The 15,830-nt window shown below is 40.4% G+C and overlaps 1 protein-coding gene across 3 annotated transcripts in view; it reads left to right on the forward strand.

Annotated features, from left to right (window-relative positions):
* The window catches only part of MTTP (microsomal triglyceride transfer protein), a 30,798-nt gene extending 21,013 nt beyond the window's left edge, over positions 1-9,785 (forward strand). For all 3 annotated transcript variants that reach the window (XM_053940981.1, XM_053940982.1, XM_053940983.1), the window contains 7 exons: positions 638-849; positions 1,459-1,556; positions 1,658-1,779; positions 2,573-2,800; positions 6,590-6,714; positions 7,077-7,247; positions 8,150-9,785. In XM_053940981.1, coding sequence (XP_053796956.1) covers positions 638-849; positions 1,459-1,556; positions 1,658-1,779; positions 2,573-2,800; positions 6,590-6,714; positions 7,077-7,247; positions 8,150-8,318 — 1,125 coding nt within the window. In that variant the 3' untranslated portion in view covers positions 8,319-9,785. The remainder of the gene's footprint in view (positions 1-637; positions 850-1,458; positions 1,557-1,657; positions 1,780-2,572; positions 2,801-6,589; positions 6,715-7,076; positions 7,248-8,149) is intronic.
* The last annotated feature ends 6,045 nt before the right edge of the window (positions 9,786-15,830 follow it).

The following is a 15,830-nucleotide window of genomic DNA, read 5'->3' on the forward strand; positions in this document are numbered from 1 at the left end:
CCTGCAGCCTCCAAGAATTGGAAAAGACATAGAAAATAGTGGGACAAGAGATCCTGCCTCTGCTGCATTACCTTGCATTCCATTTCATACCTGCTGCTGGCCATCAGGATTGAGGGCTGTCAGGGTGCTGCTCTGCAATGAGCATGTTGGAGGCCATTCAGTGGGACTACGTGGCTTTCCACAGACTCCCATGTAACGAAGATGTGTCACAGTCTTCTCAGGGACACGCCATCACGGGCACTATCTAGAAAATTAAAATAACAAGATTCTTGGTTTTTAAAGTACTTGTTTCCTTAACAGTCAAGAAAATCTCTGTCTTACTTCTGCCACATTTGTTCTTAGTGCTGCTACTTATTTACAGCCCTGCTTTGAAAACGAGTGTGTAAGGCTGTATTTGGTCTGTGGCTGAGAGAACATAACAGATGTCCCACTTGTCCTTGTGGTCACTGAGCTATACATGTCTCAACATTCCAAAAGGACCATGAAAAATATGATGCTGAAAATATATCCTTATGTATTAGCCTTAGCTATGGAGTTAACTAAGCAAACTTAAGCTGACATTATAAACGAGATTCTGACCTGTATTTTGCCCAGTCATCTGCATGAGCACTGAGTGAATAATGTGTTTCCTGACCAGGTGAAGGAAACAATGAACAGGATTTACCACCAGACTCACAAAGTCCATGAAAAGACAGTGAGAACCACAGCAGCTGCCATCATCTTAAACAGTAACCCATCCTACATGGAAGTGAAAAACATCCTGCTCTCCATTGGGGAACTGCCTATGGAAATGAACAAGTACATGCTCTCCATGATCCAAGATATACTGCGCTTTGAAATGCCTTCAAGGTACATTAAGTTCAGTGTAAATAAATACAGCCTTCTTATAAAGAACACACAGGTTCTCATTAATTACTAAAACTTAAGGACAATATAAAAGGATATCTTATTTTTATGTCCCTTGTATTGTTATTTCAGAATAAATCCCTTAATTTCAATATAATTATTTTAATAGGTATTCACATTTCACAGGTACAAAAAATAATTGGGCATCTGACTTGCATTACTGTGAAAAATGTCTTCTGTTGATCTTACTTCTCTCAATGGGTCCCTTGCTTTTATATTTTCAGAACCAGTGATGTGGAAAAATTTTAAACATCACAGTCTGAGAACAAAAATAATCAATATATATCTTCTTCTTAAAACAATTAATTTTCAAGCAAGACCTTTGCTTGCCTTTCTTCCTATGACTGCAGGGAGTACCTGAAATTGAAAGAGAGACTCCAGGTTAGGGCAGATTTTTAGTGGGAAAAGGTAAGGGTTTTGGAGACTCTCTTTCCTACTGGGAGATTCACCCTCTCTCAAATTTGATCTTTCTACCAAAAAGTAATACATTTGGTACTGTAACATTTTTGTATCTCAAAAATAGTTTTGTTTGTTTGTTTTGAAATCCCACAGCAAAACAGTTCGGCAAGTTCTGAAGGACATGCGTGCCCATAACTATGATCGCTTCTCCAAGATGGGCTCTTCCTCTGCCTACACTGGATATATCACTCGTATGTTACCATGAGACTGCCTTTGAACCCTCTTTGTATTCCCAAACATTTCATTAATCCACTAGTGTAGTCACAGGTACCTTCTTTCTTTTCTAATTAAGGTGGTCCTGATGTGTCATCCACATACAGCCTCGACATCCTCTACTCTGGCTCTGGCATTTTACGGAGAAGTAATATGAACATCCGTGTTTTCGACAGAAGCACTGAACTTCATGCCATCCAGGTAACTGCCACACTGTACATAATAACTTAGCCAGTATGTGCTCCTTTTCTTACAGCTTCTAAATCAATTCAGCTAATGCTTAAGACCATAAGGTTTGCTGCACTGGGCAGAGAAGAAGCCAATAACAAGGGAAAACAAATAACAGGGGAAAACCCCACAATGTGGCATATGTTTGCCATAAACAAAGCAACAAGTGTTTTGTTCTTCATGATACATCGTGGTCTGTGTCTATGTAAAGCCTATGCTGCTTTATCTGATGTAATCAATAAAAGCTTTGTGAGTTTGTAAAATCGGGTCCCACTTTGGGTATGTTGCAGAATGGAAATTCAAGGAGTAGATCAAAAGTACAAATCACAGAGATTTCAATATCTGTGTTTTAGACTTTTCTTAATATTGGCAAGAACCTTCAGTATTATAATTCTCCTAAATTTATGCAGGACAGAAATTGTGCAGTGGAACATCACTGGCTTTTCCTCCCAGCTGTCCATGAAAAATAGTTTTATGAATAAAGGAAAATGTGTTTGGAAGAAAACTAGTCTCAGGATAGTGATCTGCATGTGGGTAAATTCTGCTCAGCACCTAAAGGGCAAAAACATGGCATGAGGTTATTTTATTTTCTGTTTTTCTAAGTGCTCTTCCTAGTTCCATTAAGTCTTAACTTCATACCTTTTCCACTACAACTACATAAATTAGAATTAGGCATTTAGACATTAAGAAAATATGCGGTGTTGTTAATAGTCTGAATCAGGCAGGATTTTTTCATTGATTCTGTATCACTACTGTTCCTTCGTAGGTGGTTCTCGAAGCTCAGGGTCTGGAGTCCATAATAGCTGCAACTCCTGATGAAGGCGAGGAAAACCTGGACTCCTTTGCTGGCATGTCAGCCATTCTGTTCGATTTCCAGCTCAGGCCAGTGACATTTTTCCAAGGGTATGGTGATCTAATGTCTAAAATGCTCTCGGCAACTGGAGATCCCATGAATGTGGTGAAAGGACTTGTCCTCCTCACAGATTTCTTACAGGTACTAACAGCACACTATTTGCTTCTTTTTCTGTCTCTTAAGCGCAGATTGTTCCTCCCCCACACTGCTATTGTAGGACACCTTATTTTCTTTATTCTCAATGCTGATAAACCTGACCAGTGTTACATAGGCTATCTTTACTAGGAGAGCAATAGAAAAGTCATGAGTATTAAAACCATTATGAAATTACGTGAAAAACAACCTAGAACAAAGGTGAGAACAGATATTCTAGAAAATAAAACAGAAACTTAACAAAAGCAAATCCAACAGAGTTTCCTGTTGAGAGCTCATATTGCTCTCAGATATGACCTCCCCTCCCACAGTTTCTTGAAATACAGTATTATCCCATGTGGCCACCTAAGTTTTCCTCTTCACAAGTTGTCCAGGGACCTTATGTCCAGTTAGGCAATAATTGTCAGGTGAATGAATCAGAGAACTATCCTTCAAAGAGCAATGCTAAGAGGTCCAAATTTCAACTGTTTGTTTCTAGGCAAAACAAGGAATTAAAATGAGGATTACACGGTTTTTATGCAACTGTCATCCCAAATTATTTGCTAATTTTGTGCTTAAATAGATTCACATATAAATATAACTGGCTACATAATGTGTTATTGGAGGACTAAGAATCTAGACATCTCTCTTGAAGTGCAGGGTCAGCACTTGGTTTGATATCTTTGCTCTTCCCAAGCTGGGATCTCCTTAGAACCTGTGGATTTGACAGCTGTACTCAGCTCACTAAACATCTTAAACTTTACTCAGTCTCAAACTTTACTTCTGGCTTTTCCCGTTTAATTCTTGGCTAAAGAAAATGCCAAAAGTAGATGATGAGACAATCCACTCTGCTCAAAATTACACAGAAACACCCTCTGCACATTATAGGTTTCTCCATCCAGAAACCAGCTCAGCTCCTTCTAATGGTATTTTAAGTCCAGAGAGCTTCACAAGTAGTGCCCAAATTGGCTAACTAAAGCTCATTCCAACAGTGCTTTACAGTTCACACGCAGATTATGGGCAAAAACTTTACTGTGACCTATTTAACAAACAGACCACAGAGGTGAGAAAGATAATCATGTCTAGTCTGGAGCAGAGGGAGCATTTAGAGAACTAAATATTTCCAACTGCTGTGCATGCACGAAGCTCCAGACATACTCTGGCTGAATCAGCTGGCTGGGCACACCTAGAGCTCTGTCCGCCAGCAAATTCTCCACTCCTTGCCTTTGGAGAACCTCTCAAAAGTCTGGGGCAGCCAGGGCTGGGACTGTGTGCCATTTTTAACAATTTCAGGGTGCAGTGTTTTCAGTCAGTCTCTGCCTTTTTGGAAGCCTTGGCAGCAGTCTTACCTCCACACCACACAAGGGCAGGAATGGTTTAAAGCATTATTTAGCACAGCTTTAGGCTGAGCTGCCTTTTAAGCACAACCCATCTTTCTAAGAAGGTCTTATAGCTACACTCCAACTCAACAGCACATTGACATGGTTTTGCCACTTCCATGTGGCCACAGTGTTGTTTGAGGGCTAAGAATAACCACAAGTTCTATCCCTGCTATAAAAGACACAGCTCTCAAAACTGTTTTTGAGACTCCTAAGTCACCTGCATTAAAGTTCAGCAGTGTTAATAGTTCTCCTAGGCAACACACCTGCTAGAAGCCCAGGGAGATTAAATACTGTATTAATAGGTCAGCGAAGCCACTTGAAAGCCAGACCCCAGTGGAAGGTAGCCAGTTCCCAGAGAAGTGCTTGTTGCAGCCATCTCTGTGTTGCGCTACAGTAAGATTGCAGTACATAAAGACACTTTCTTATTGAAACATGGCACATTTCAACATTTCAGCATTTGAAACAGTAACAAATGACTGATTCTGATCTTTTGGGTCACATTTTCCACTGCAAATGAGACACAAAACTTAAAATAGGAAAGCAAAGGAAAATACTTCTCCTTAGGAGGCTGGGTCCCTGTGATTTACACCTCCCATCAGCCTGGATTGGAATTGCACATGAGACGAGGGACAGGGCTGAGCTATAAATAAGGAAATAGATGAGCTAGTAAAACACAAGACAAGTGCTCCTTAGCTTTTCTGCTGGTTTCAGTGACAAATACAGCTTAATTCTAGGTAGCATTTAAGTCTTGAACTGTGCAACCTTTGTAAACCCAGCCTACTTTAATATTCTTGGGTGCAATTTGACAATACATCTAAAAATATCTGCTCCTCTGGTTGTGTTTACATATCTCTGCCAGCATGTATACTGTTACCTCCGCACTCATTAGCAGCTATCCACCAATCCAGTCCCAATTAAAAGTAAAGTAAAGTAAAGTAAAACGAGCTTTATGTCCACACCTAAACAGACCAACAAGGGAAGTATTTTATCCCCAGTTGCAGTCAGTATAAAACTCCCTTTGATTTCAGGAAGATTTCAGTTTCAATCCATGATCTTAACTTGGGTGAAAATAAGAAATCAGAACATCATATGACCACACTTGCTGGGGTCACGCTGGATTTATAAGCCACAGCCAGCCCACTGCATTCTTTAAATCTCAAGCCCACTTTAGCAGCAACTGACTGCCAAGATGGCTCTGCCAAGCTGGTTCTGTCAAGGAAATAATTTCAAGGATAATTAACTTACCCTAAAAGGTGAAGTAACCATGTACAGCTACCATAATTATTCGAGTCTTCGATTACAGCCAGATAACTTTAATGTTCTGAATAAAAATCTTCCGTGATGTTGCTCCTTGCTGTAGGGATTAGGAAGCTAGACTGACTCTCTTCTTGCTCTTTCTTAAATCTTGGGACAGCATTAGTTGGAACCACTGGAGTACCGAATAGCTAAGAAGAGAATATAGGCTTCTAGGGTGCATGGATATCAAAAAGGGGCAGGAAACTCACATTCCCACATGTCCTATAAAGGCCTGCAACATTACAGGTGCTGAGAATACCACAGGCACAGAAACCTGAGAGGAGGGAGAAAACCATCTGTGAGACTGGAGAAGGTGTCTTGTATGTGAGGCACATGATCAAAATAAGCTTTTCCCAAATTAATATTTCTTTTAAAATGGTGACTTAATCCACTAGTTCTTAGGGAAGCAGGACAACTATATAAAGAGAGCTAGATTGCCAAGCTGGGTGAAGCTTGAAATCTTGGCTGTGTGTCAAACCTTAAAAGGAATGAACTGCCATGACCCTGAGCTATATTACTACTTCCGAAATTGACTTTATGGATGTCTGGCCAGTCCAGCCTTGCAAGTTTCATGAAGCCATAAGCACATTTGATATTTGATAGAAAATGCATTAAATGCAAATTAAGGTGCATTAGCTGATGTGTTTGGCCACCTAGCCACTGAAGACATAACTCCTGTCATATGGTGGATTTGGAGCCACTACACAAGCAGCAGCCTCCTACAGCCAGTACAGGTCTGCTCAGGGGTGCTGCACTGCACCTGTGCTGGGCTTCCAGCAAGGAGTTCAATCTGATTTAGCTGGACTGCTGTCACAGCCTCCGTGGGGCTTGTGTGGTAGCTCTTGGAAACATGATATTCCCTTCAGTGACACTCTGTGCAGAAATTATGCCAGCTGGCACACAGGGGAGAGGGGGAAGGATGCAAGGTGCCTTGCTGTAGTAGCTTCATCCCATTTTTGAGCGAGGGAGGTGCATCAGGATGTTTTGTCCATCCTTTCAGAAAATCCCTCTATTCCTTTTTGTTCCTGCAAAATGACAAGTGGTGTGAGTGCAGGACCAAAGGGAATAAGGAGACCTCTGAGGTCTGCAGTCAGTAACCTGTGCTTTCCCATGGCTCCAGGAAGTCCAGCTGCAGTCTGGGCCCACAGCCAGTGCGGAGTTCATGGGTGGACTGGCCATCGACATCTCCGGAGGGATGGAGTTCAGCCTGTGGTACCGCGAATCCAAAACCAACGTCAAGAACCGGTGAGATACTCCCAGCACACGCTGTAGCTGTATTCAGCTCAGGCTTCTGAGCCATGGTAGCACCAATGAGATGAATTTAAATATAAAAGACCTAGTAGATGAGTTAGAAATAAGCAATTAAATAAATAGAATTAAATAGTTATGTGCATGGGAGAATGTCTGTATTTCTCTTTTCCTTTCCACCTGGATAATAAAAACCAGTTCCCACTGGTCTCATGTGAATTTATATACCTGTACATCAAGAACAGGCTCTTTTGAGGGCATGTATGCATTTTACGTATGTATGGTAGGACTGTTTGTAATTCAGTTTCCTCTTTTTTAATGTGCTTTGAAACAACTGTAATGTCTAATTTTTTTTGTAGGGTAGCCATGTTTGTAGCTGGTAACACCGAGGTGGATTCCTTCTTTGTAAAAACTGGTATGGAAACCACTTTGGAAACAGAAACAGCTTTAGACTTCATCTCCACGGTACAGTTTTCACAGTACCCATTTTTGGTCTGTATGCAGATGGATAGAGTGGACTCTCCATTCAGGTAAGAACTAAGAGCACACACTTTCTGAGGTGTCCTCCAGCCAGCTGCTGGAACTTTGGTTTTCATAGACACGAAATTAACCACTGAGGCCAAATTCCAGTCTAACATGATCAGGTGCAGTGCAGGCTGTTACACGCACTGACCTCTCTGCTAACCCATTCTTCCCTGTCCCTTACCCCTGAGATTCAGAAATAGCCTTTCTGAAGATCACAACTGATCAGCTCTGAATGTGCACTTCAGTCCAATTCTTTAATTTGATTTTGCAAGTGAACTAACGTAAGTGGCGGGACAGTAGTGCCCTCATGTGCAATCAGTTCTGATGGTGACCTCAGGCTTTGCCAGAAGTGGTTCTCTGTTATGCTGTTGAGAAAGGAAGCGCAAAGCCTTCATGAGCTGAAGTGGAAAGTTTTCTTTATCATCTGCTATTTACTTGTGTCAACAAAAGTACCTGGTCTGGTACTCCTGCAGCCATTGTGTTCTATCATACTTTATTAAAGCACCAGTTTTCCTGAAAACTAAACAACTGTGCAAGAAGGTTAAAAAGGTACTTTTTAGTAGCCGAAGAATAGTAATTAAATGGGTTTTATTGGGTGTACTGCTCTCTCCTAATCCCTATTTGCTAAGACCTAAGGAAGATAACATTTGCAGAGCCTGTGCCAGATTTCCATTCAGGTTTTTCTCATCCAAAAGATGGTTAAAAACCTGGGAGGATTTAAAGACCTTGAGAATCTCCAGGAAATCCTAAGAAAACAGTGTCTGCCATTCTGCAGCTACTAGAACATCTGCTGATTATGTCTGCTCACTGTGGAAGGGCCACCTCGCCTGTGTGCAAGGTGTTTGTAACAGGGTGCATGCTCTGCATAAACCTGCTGATGCCAGAGCCCGGTGCTGTGTCTTTGCAGGACTCACATGACCAAGTATGAGAGCCTGCCCTCTGGCAGGCGCTACACTGCCAGGAGGGGGAAGGCAGCCACGCTGGCAGGGAATGAATACCCTCTCCACCAGGAAAACTCCAACATGTGCAAGAAGGTGTTCGGCGCAAAGTCTGACTCTGCTGGCAGCTGGTTTTGAAAGCAGTACTTGGGCTCCTGCTTTCCTGAATCCCTCAATGACTTAGGCCTGCACACACCTTACCAACACGGAGCTTGACCTTGCACTGCTGCAGTTAATGGGAAATTTGCCATTGATTTCAACGGGCCAGGATCAAACTCTCAGTGCATGCACAGTGTTTACATATGAACCTATATTTAAAACTTTTGTAAAAAAAAAAAAACCCAAGGCAAATAAAGACCAATTTGGTAGCATTCCATGCACTCCCGTAAGGGTGGTGCCCGTTCTTCATTTTTACTTTTTTGTGCCTAAAGCAAAAGTAATCCTTCATTTTTTTCTTCTTGGGGAACACAAAAGTCTGTTTTTGACGTGTGGGAAGTATAATTATGATGTATAAAGAATGATTATTTATGAATGTATTTTAAAGTATTTAGGTGTTTTAGGCCTATGACCGATACCCATTCAAATATTCAAGTACAATTAACGTCCAGATAGGACTGTGAATTCCTGCTTACTCAGTAGTGCCTGTTTACAAAAAAAGCAGATTTTATTTTACATGATTTCAAAGGATTTTATGGGTTTTTTTAAGCAGGCAGACTTGATTATTATTATTTATCTTTTGGAATTTTTTTTATTAACTGCTGTAGATAAATACACTTGATTAACAGTGTGGGGTTATGTTTCCAGAAGGAACTTACAGTTGCCTTAATTCTGTTCTCATTGAAATCAATGGTGTAATTTCTGTAGCTTACCAGAAGCAGGAGCAGAGTTAAGCCAATACTGGTGGCTCATCAAGGTTGCCTCCTAAAAATTTCTCTCCCTGTGTGTAATCAAGGCAGGTGCATTTCAAAAAATGAGCATGCACTAAGGCAATTCTGAACTATGAAGAAGGAAAGGATCTTGAAAGAAATAGATTTTGGATGCACAGCCTAGCAAAGCCTGTGCCAAGCCAGAATGTTTTCTTCTAGGTAAGTTAGGCTTGTATTTCAATGCAAAAAATAATCACTACTCAGACAAGTCCTCTGATTAAAATTACTTAGACACTTCAAGCAGTGTCTTCATAGGATCTGTGAAAAAAAAAAAGTTTTACTTTTACATGAGTATTGCAGATTTAAAAAGAATATACCCCATCCCAGCTCAGCTGATCTCTGATCCATCTGATTTAATTTCTACAGGACAAGGTGGGCAAGTGCTGTTCACAAAAAAAAAAAAAAAGTAAAATAAAAAGCCAAGAACGATTGTTTATTTTTAAAAAACCCAAACCCAAAAGCAGGCAGGAAAAACTCCTAAATTGTCATGAAAAAAAGGTATTACAAGATTAAGAAAAAAATCCAAACTCTTTTGTGTTGTAAAAAACCAAGAGTGCAGAAATCTGCAAAAATCAAACTGTCAGTAGAATGAAATGGTCTGCTTGTTGTCTTTCCTAAAAATGCTGGCACATTTCTAGTCAAAGCCTAAATAAAAGAGGTAAAAATACAGTGTAAAGAATTTGTTTCCAGTCTTACTGTCGGATATTTTTTGGGTAGGGAAAGCCTCTCACTGGGGAAGGAATGCTGTTTTTTGGGGTCAGAGGAACCATTTTACTCACCTTCACAATATGAAGCAATAACTTAAATGGGCACTCACATCCTGGGCTCCCACTCTAATCAGGAGACCTCCTGATTAGATGAGGATGCACCATGGGCTGGGGGTGCCTGCCCAAACCCTCTGCCCAGAGAAGAGGTAAGACCCAGGCACTCCTCCTTAGTGTCAATACTGCCCTCAGCATCCACTCACAGTCTGCGCCCTGTTGCAGATACTTTTGATACCTCCACTACTGTTTCAGGAACAAACTGAAGACAAGCTTTTGCATTTGTTATTCATACTTGCTCTTTGTGTCACACTAAAGAAAAATAAAAGCAGAGCTACCTACTCACTCACCTAGCAAGAGGCAGTTTCCTCCTGCAGTAACCTGACACCCTAAAGACAGAAGGTCTGTCTAGCTGTCATCACTCTTTTACTTGGAAAGAGTCAAGATATCAACAGATGACACCTCAGCCCCACTCTGACAGGGTTGCCTATCAATTTACAACCCAAAATCAGAATAAAAAGGTTCTAGATAATGCAATTTATATCTGTAAGATCTTTGTCTGATAGCAGCAATCTTTACACCTTACCAGCAAGGTATCAGCAAGGTATCAATTGTATCAGATTGAAGAACCAGCCTGTAAAGGGCAATTGTGGACCTCCCACAGCTTTGACACTTAAACAGAGCCTCTGAGACCCACATTGCTCCATCAGAAAGGACTCGTGTCTTCATGGATACCCCCTGACACCCCCTGGCAGCAGATGCTTCTGAAGCTATCTGACCCCAACAGCTGGACATAATGGAGATTCCAGGAGAGGTTTAGTCCAGCAGCTGGGTAATGGAGGGCCATGGCTTCCTTACTTGGGCTCCATAGCTACGGAAACAACAAAAGTAACAAACTTCTAAAAATAAGGTGAAATTAATACATTGCTCGAGCCTGCATTTGAAAGGAAAACACATTTAGGGCTACAAACAAAGCAAATGCTCTGTTTATCCAATCAGTGGGGGTTAATCAAGATGTAAAATACTTATTTAATAATGGTATTACATGCACTTTTAAGTAATCAGCAGTGGTAGCAATTAAACAATAATTCATACATGGAGTTTAGAGAAGCAAACAAATGCTCTGTCTTTTCTAATTGGAAGCCACAGAAGGAACAGTGCAATGATAATCCAGCTAAGTCCAAAAAGCAACACACTTGCAATGGAGACTTGGAAACTTTCCCCTTCAGGTTTCCAGGAGTGCTAATTTTTAAAGAGTGTTTTTCATCTACTCTTAAAAAATATTCATATATATAGGAATACAGTTTGGGTTTGGCAGGCAAATTACATGTTCTTAATTGTAACAAGCCAAGGGGTCAGCAATTCTAATACAGGTGCCTTTTTTTTGTTGGTTGGGGTTTTTTAGTTTTTTTTAGTGTTGTGTTCTATGTTTGGATAACTTGTTTAGATCTGACATCAGGGAATTATCTGCTTCTCATTTTACTTTGTTCCTACTCCTTTTCACAATAGAGTTGCACTTTTACCATCATTCCCACCAGTGATATTGTAATGACTATGTAGAAACTTACGAGATTTTTTTCCAACAATCCTTGAAAATCCCGGATATATTCCACCTTTCAGGTTATTTAAGGTATCGTAAGAAATCCTCATACTTTAATTTCAGTGGATTGTGGTGTGAAGCACTTTGTGGCTAGACAAACACTGGTTGCATTTCTGGGCTTCTTAAGGAAAGGTTAAAGTTCATGTCTCTCAGTTTATTTACTTTTGACCTCTCTTTTGTGGAGGTTTCAGCTTCAGTTTTCCATCTATTGTGAGAAACCAGCAGTGCTGTGAAAATCTTGTAACAGAGCTCCACTGAAATCAGGCTCTAGGAGCTCTCCTTCAAGAAAAGCAGAGTTCCCAAATTTTCCAGTTCACAATCCCAGGTCCCTTTGTAATTTCAGACTTCTCTGATTTTAACAAAGTGATCCAAGGCCTTTCTGCTCTACACACTCACTATTATTTTGTGTCTGTTTTGGTCAACCTTTATCTCTTGGTAACCCAACTGGCTTCAGTTTTCCTTTAAGCAAAAGTGTTCTTTTAAGCTGCAAAAGTAATACTTTAGTTTTCAAGTCTGTTTTGGGATTTTTTGGTGTTTGACTCATGCTTTTCTAAACACTTGGACTTAACAACAGAAACCTTTTCAGTCTCCATGAAGACAGAAGGAACACACTAAAGCAGCAAAAGATTTTTCCTAGTAATAGTTCAAGCAATAATGCTATCCACTAATAAACTCATCTTATCTTTGCTTGTATTGCAATATTAGGCAATGAAGGTAACATAGAGAATGAGCAGAAAAAAGTTATTCACCCCACCAATTGCTCTCTCTGAACACATTACAGTGGACAAAGATGCAGTTCTTTGGATACCCAAACCCATTCACCAGTCAAAGCTAGTTCACTGAAGCTGGGGAGTTCTTTCTTAAATTATATTTGGGTAAAAAAAAAAGCAATGCCAATTTCCCTTTGTCATAGAAGGAAAGAATAAAGAGAGATCAGGTCAGAAAGAGACTTTCAATACTGGGACAAACTCAGGGAGACTTTGAGTGCAGGGCTTTTGATCTGCTCTCTGGTGCAATCCTTTCTTCTGTTGCTGTTTACATGTTGAACCAAGTAGTGCCTCTGTTTTCACTTCTTCTGCACAACAGTAACTTTGGAAATACACAACCAAGCAGGACTGCAGGCATACTTGCAGTGTGTCTTTTACTGAAAAATACATTTTATTTATCATAACATTCAACAGAAAAAACAAAAACAGAACAAACCCCAACATAATACAAATGCCAGCTCATTCAGTTACAAACTTGGGTACTTGGCAGTTTCAGACACTCTGTTCTCATGTGGCTGTGATGCTCCAAAGTGTTCCCACTGTGCAATTCCCAGAGCGACTCCGTCGTTCCTTCAATCCCAGGTCCACGGCACCCTGCAGTGGGATCACTTTGGGTTTCAGCTACACACTTGCCACAGTGTTGTCTCCACTGAGAGGAGCTCAAAGAGTCCATTCCTCTCCAGTTATACATCTTCTGTTTCTTAATTCTTCCTCCACAGGCAACAGTCATCAACACGATGCGTTCACGGCGTTTTCCCCTTTGCCTTACAGCCCACCCCTCTCTCATCAGACATATCACCCACATCCTCTTAGCAATCATTATCCTTACTTCATATTTGCACTTTTAAATATCTTTATGCCAATAACTAACCCACCCTTTTAAAAATGAGAGGAAAAAGAAAGGGGGGGGGGGAAAGAAGAAAAAAAAAAAAAAAAGAAATAGGTGAAAAAAGCACAAGCATTTTTGAAGTATGTGTTCTCAGGTAGCCACAAGTTAATGGCAATATGTAAGCATAAGGAATGACACTTTGGCCATCAACACTAAAGAATAAAGGTATCATTGAATACAGACAAGGGGGAAAACCACCCCACACAACCCATAAATACATTTCAAATCATTCACCAGTTGATTCACCAAGGGCTAAATTTGATACTGAGTGAAACCAACCCTGTTGCAAAAGACCAGAACAACATTCTAGTGCATCACTCCAGTCCCACTCAAACATTTAATTGGATCCTGACCTAAAATGCATGGACAGTTGGCTGGTGCAGCCCTCAAACCCTGACAGCAAGGCTGGGGGGGAACTTGAGTGATGCACAGGATTTTGCCCTGCTTTGCACATGGGGTGAATTTCAGCTGTAACATACTATGACTGCACCGTGAAACATATAATACTAGCAGCTTGTGAGCCCTGACATGGAGGGCTTGACTCTAATCCAAGATATGTGGTTACACATCACCCCATCCACTGGAGAAATTCACCACTGGGTATACATGGAGGAGCACCATATTACCAGAGTTTTTTTCTGGTGACCTTTTGTGGCATTATCTGCTGGGTCCAGCTTGACTCAAGCCCAGAGATCGGGTTCTGTAAAGCGAAGAACCTGGTGCTCAGGTCTGCAAGGCATTCAGCACTCTGGGATGAGTTCAGCAAAGCTTTGCATAGATGGGTGAAGGAAAAAAATCCTTCCACTGGAGTCCCCAGGAATCTGCTTAAATATCTGAAGTTGGAGATGCATGTGAAGACTTTGCTGGGTTAGCGAAGCAAAGCACCTTGCAAATCTGACCCCTTGATGCAAACAAGAAGTCTTTTTAGTAATAGACAAAATCAAGTAAACACTGTTTGATATTAGGATTGACACATTCCACTGAAGTAAACTCCCCTGAGAAAATAAATAGCTGATGATATTCCCTCATTTAATTCCTTTCATCTCCACAGGCAGTGAAAAAAAAAAAACCTCTGCAAAATTTACCTCCAAGAAATACATGTTGAAATCCTGGGCAGTTGTTTTCTATGCATTTTTTTTTAACCTTTCAAGTACACCGAGTGAAACTGTAAACCTGAGGTTGTGTGTGCAAACCTATATCTTGTAAACTGCAACGTGAAACTCCGCTCCGAGCACCGATATAGGAAAAGGTAGGACAGGAACATTGTGGAACAGGGATGCTAGTATTATACTGAACGTCCTGCACACGTGTATGTCACAGGGAACCTTCTACTCTGGTACCTGCACTGTCCTGCAGTCCCAAGTACTGTTCTGTTTAACACTGATACTCTAATCACAACACCTATGGACCTATCAGTCATGAGAAAGGTGGAGAAGCATTCATCTCTTTAAGAGGCAGTCAGCCCAAATCCCAGAGGGAAGTTAATGCTTGTAATGCAGACTGTACAGCTGAAGAGCACAGGGATTAGCCTTACACAATCTGTGCTCTAGCTGGGCACACCAAGCTCTTTAAAAAGGGTTAGAATATTCACTGGATTTCCACAATGATGAAAACGAGTGAGAAGATACATGAGAAATCACTCGCTATCTGCACACTTGTAGTGCATTTCATCCTGAGGGCAATTGCAATTTGTGCCTGTAAACAAATAAATTGTATTGAAATACAATCTCACACATACGGTTAAAGACAGTTCTACCTGACTTTTCTGTACCTTGTGAGTTGAGTTACTCAGGAAAATGAAAACCCAGGGCTTATTTTAAAAATGGGAAACATTGAAACTTTCCTAGCTGCAGGAAGCCTTGAGAACAGATGGAGAAAAATCCTGCCTGTGGGCAAATGCTTAAATAAAGACTTTTGGGGTTTGCATTTAGACTTTAAAATTCTAATATGTTACCTCAAGAAAGCTTTATATAATTTAGGTTTGGTCTTACATTTATTTGCCTCCCAAAGTGCTTCACTTAACCAAAATTTTGGGCAGGGAACAGACTATTGAATTTTAGCTTTACTGTCATAATAACAATTCTCTTTTGCTGAGACAAACTAGTTGATGGTAACGGAACAAGCAGTTTGCGTAGAGTTGGACATATAAATCACTGCACTATCAGTAATCTTATTGCATATTTTTTCATTCAAAAGGTAAATATTTTCTTAGCAAATTGTAATTGTAGCCCTTAGATAAACCTGTCAAACAACTAAAGAAACAACTGCATAATACTGAGGCTGTAACATTTAAAAATTAATCTCACAGGGCAGTGACTAGGATTATATTTTCAACAATGTTGCAATTTAAGGAAGAATAGACTGCAGTCTTAAAGGAAAATAAATGCTGGTCTCTCCTTTAGAACCAGGATTTTAAAATATTACATTCAATTTCTGGTTTCCCAGTATTTAAATGCTGTCCTAATTAAGGCAACTTGTGATATTCAACACAGTACAGAGGAGAAAACAAAAAATGAAAGCAATCCAATGTGTTTTCTGACATTTACACAGTTTGTTTTGAACCATGGCAAAAAATAAACACCAAAGATAAACTTAACACTACAGCTCTCTTCATTTGCAATTCCAAGTGAGAAGTAGAGAGTACAAAAATCCATTTGATTGCAAATTGTGACTAAAACCTATATGGAAGACCCTCATTTACTGCAAT

The sequence above is a fragment of the Vidua chalybeata genome, chromosome 4, assembly GCF_026979565.1.
Source record: "Vidua chalybeata isolate OUT-0048 chromosome 4, bVidCha1 merged haplotype, whole genome shotgun sequence".
NCBI lineage: Eukaryota > Metazoa > Chordata > Aves > Passeriformes > Viduidae > Vidua > Vidua chalybeata.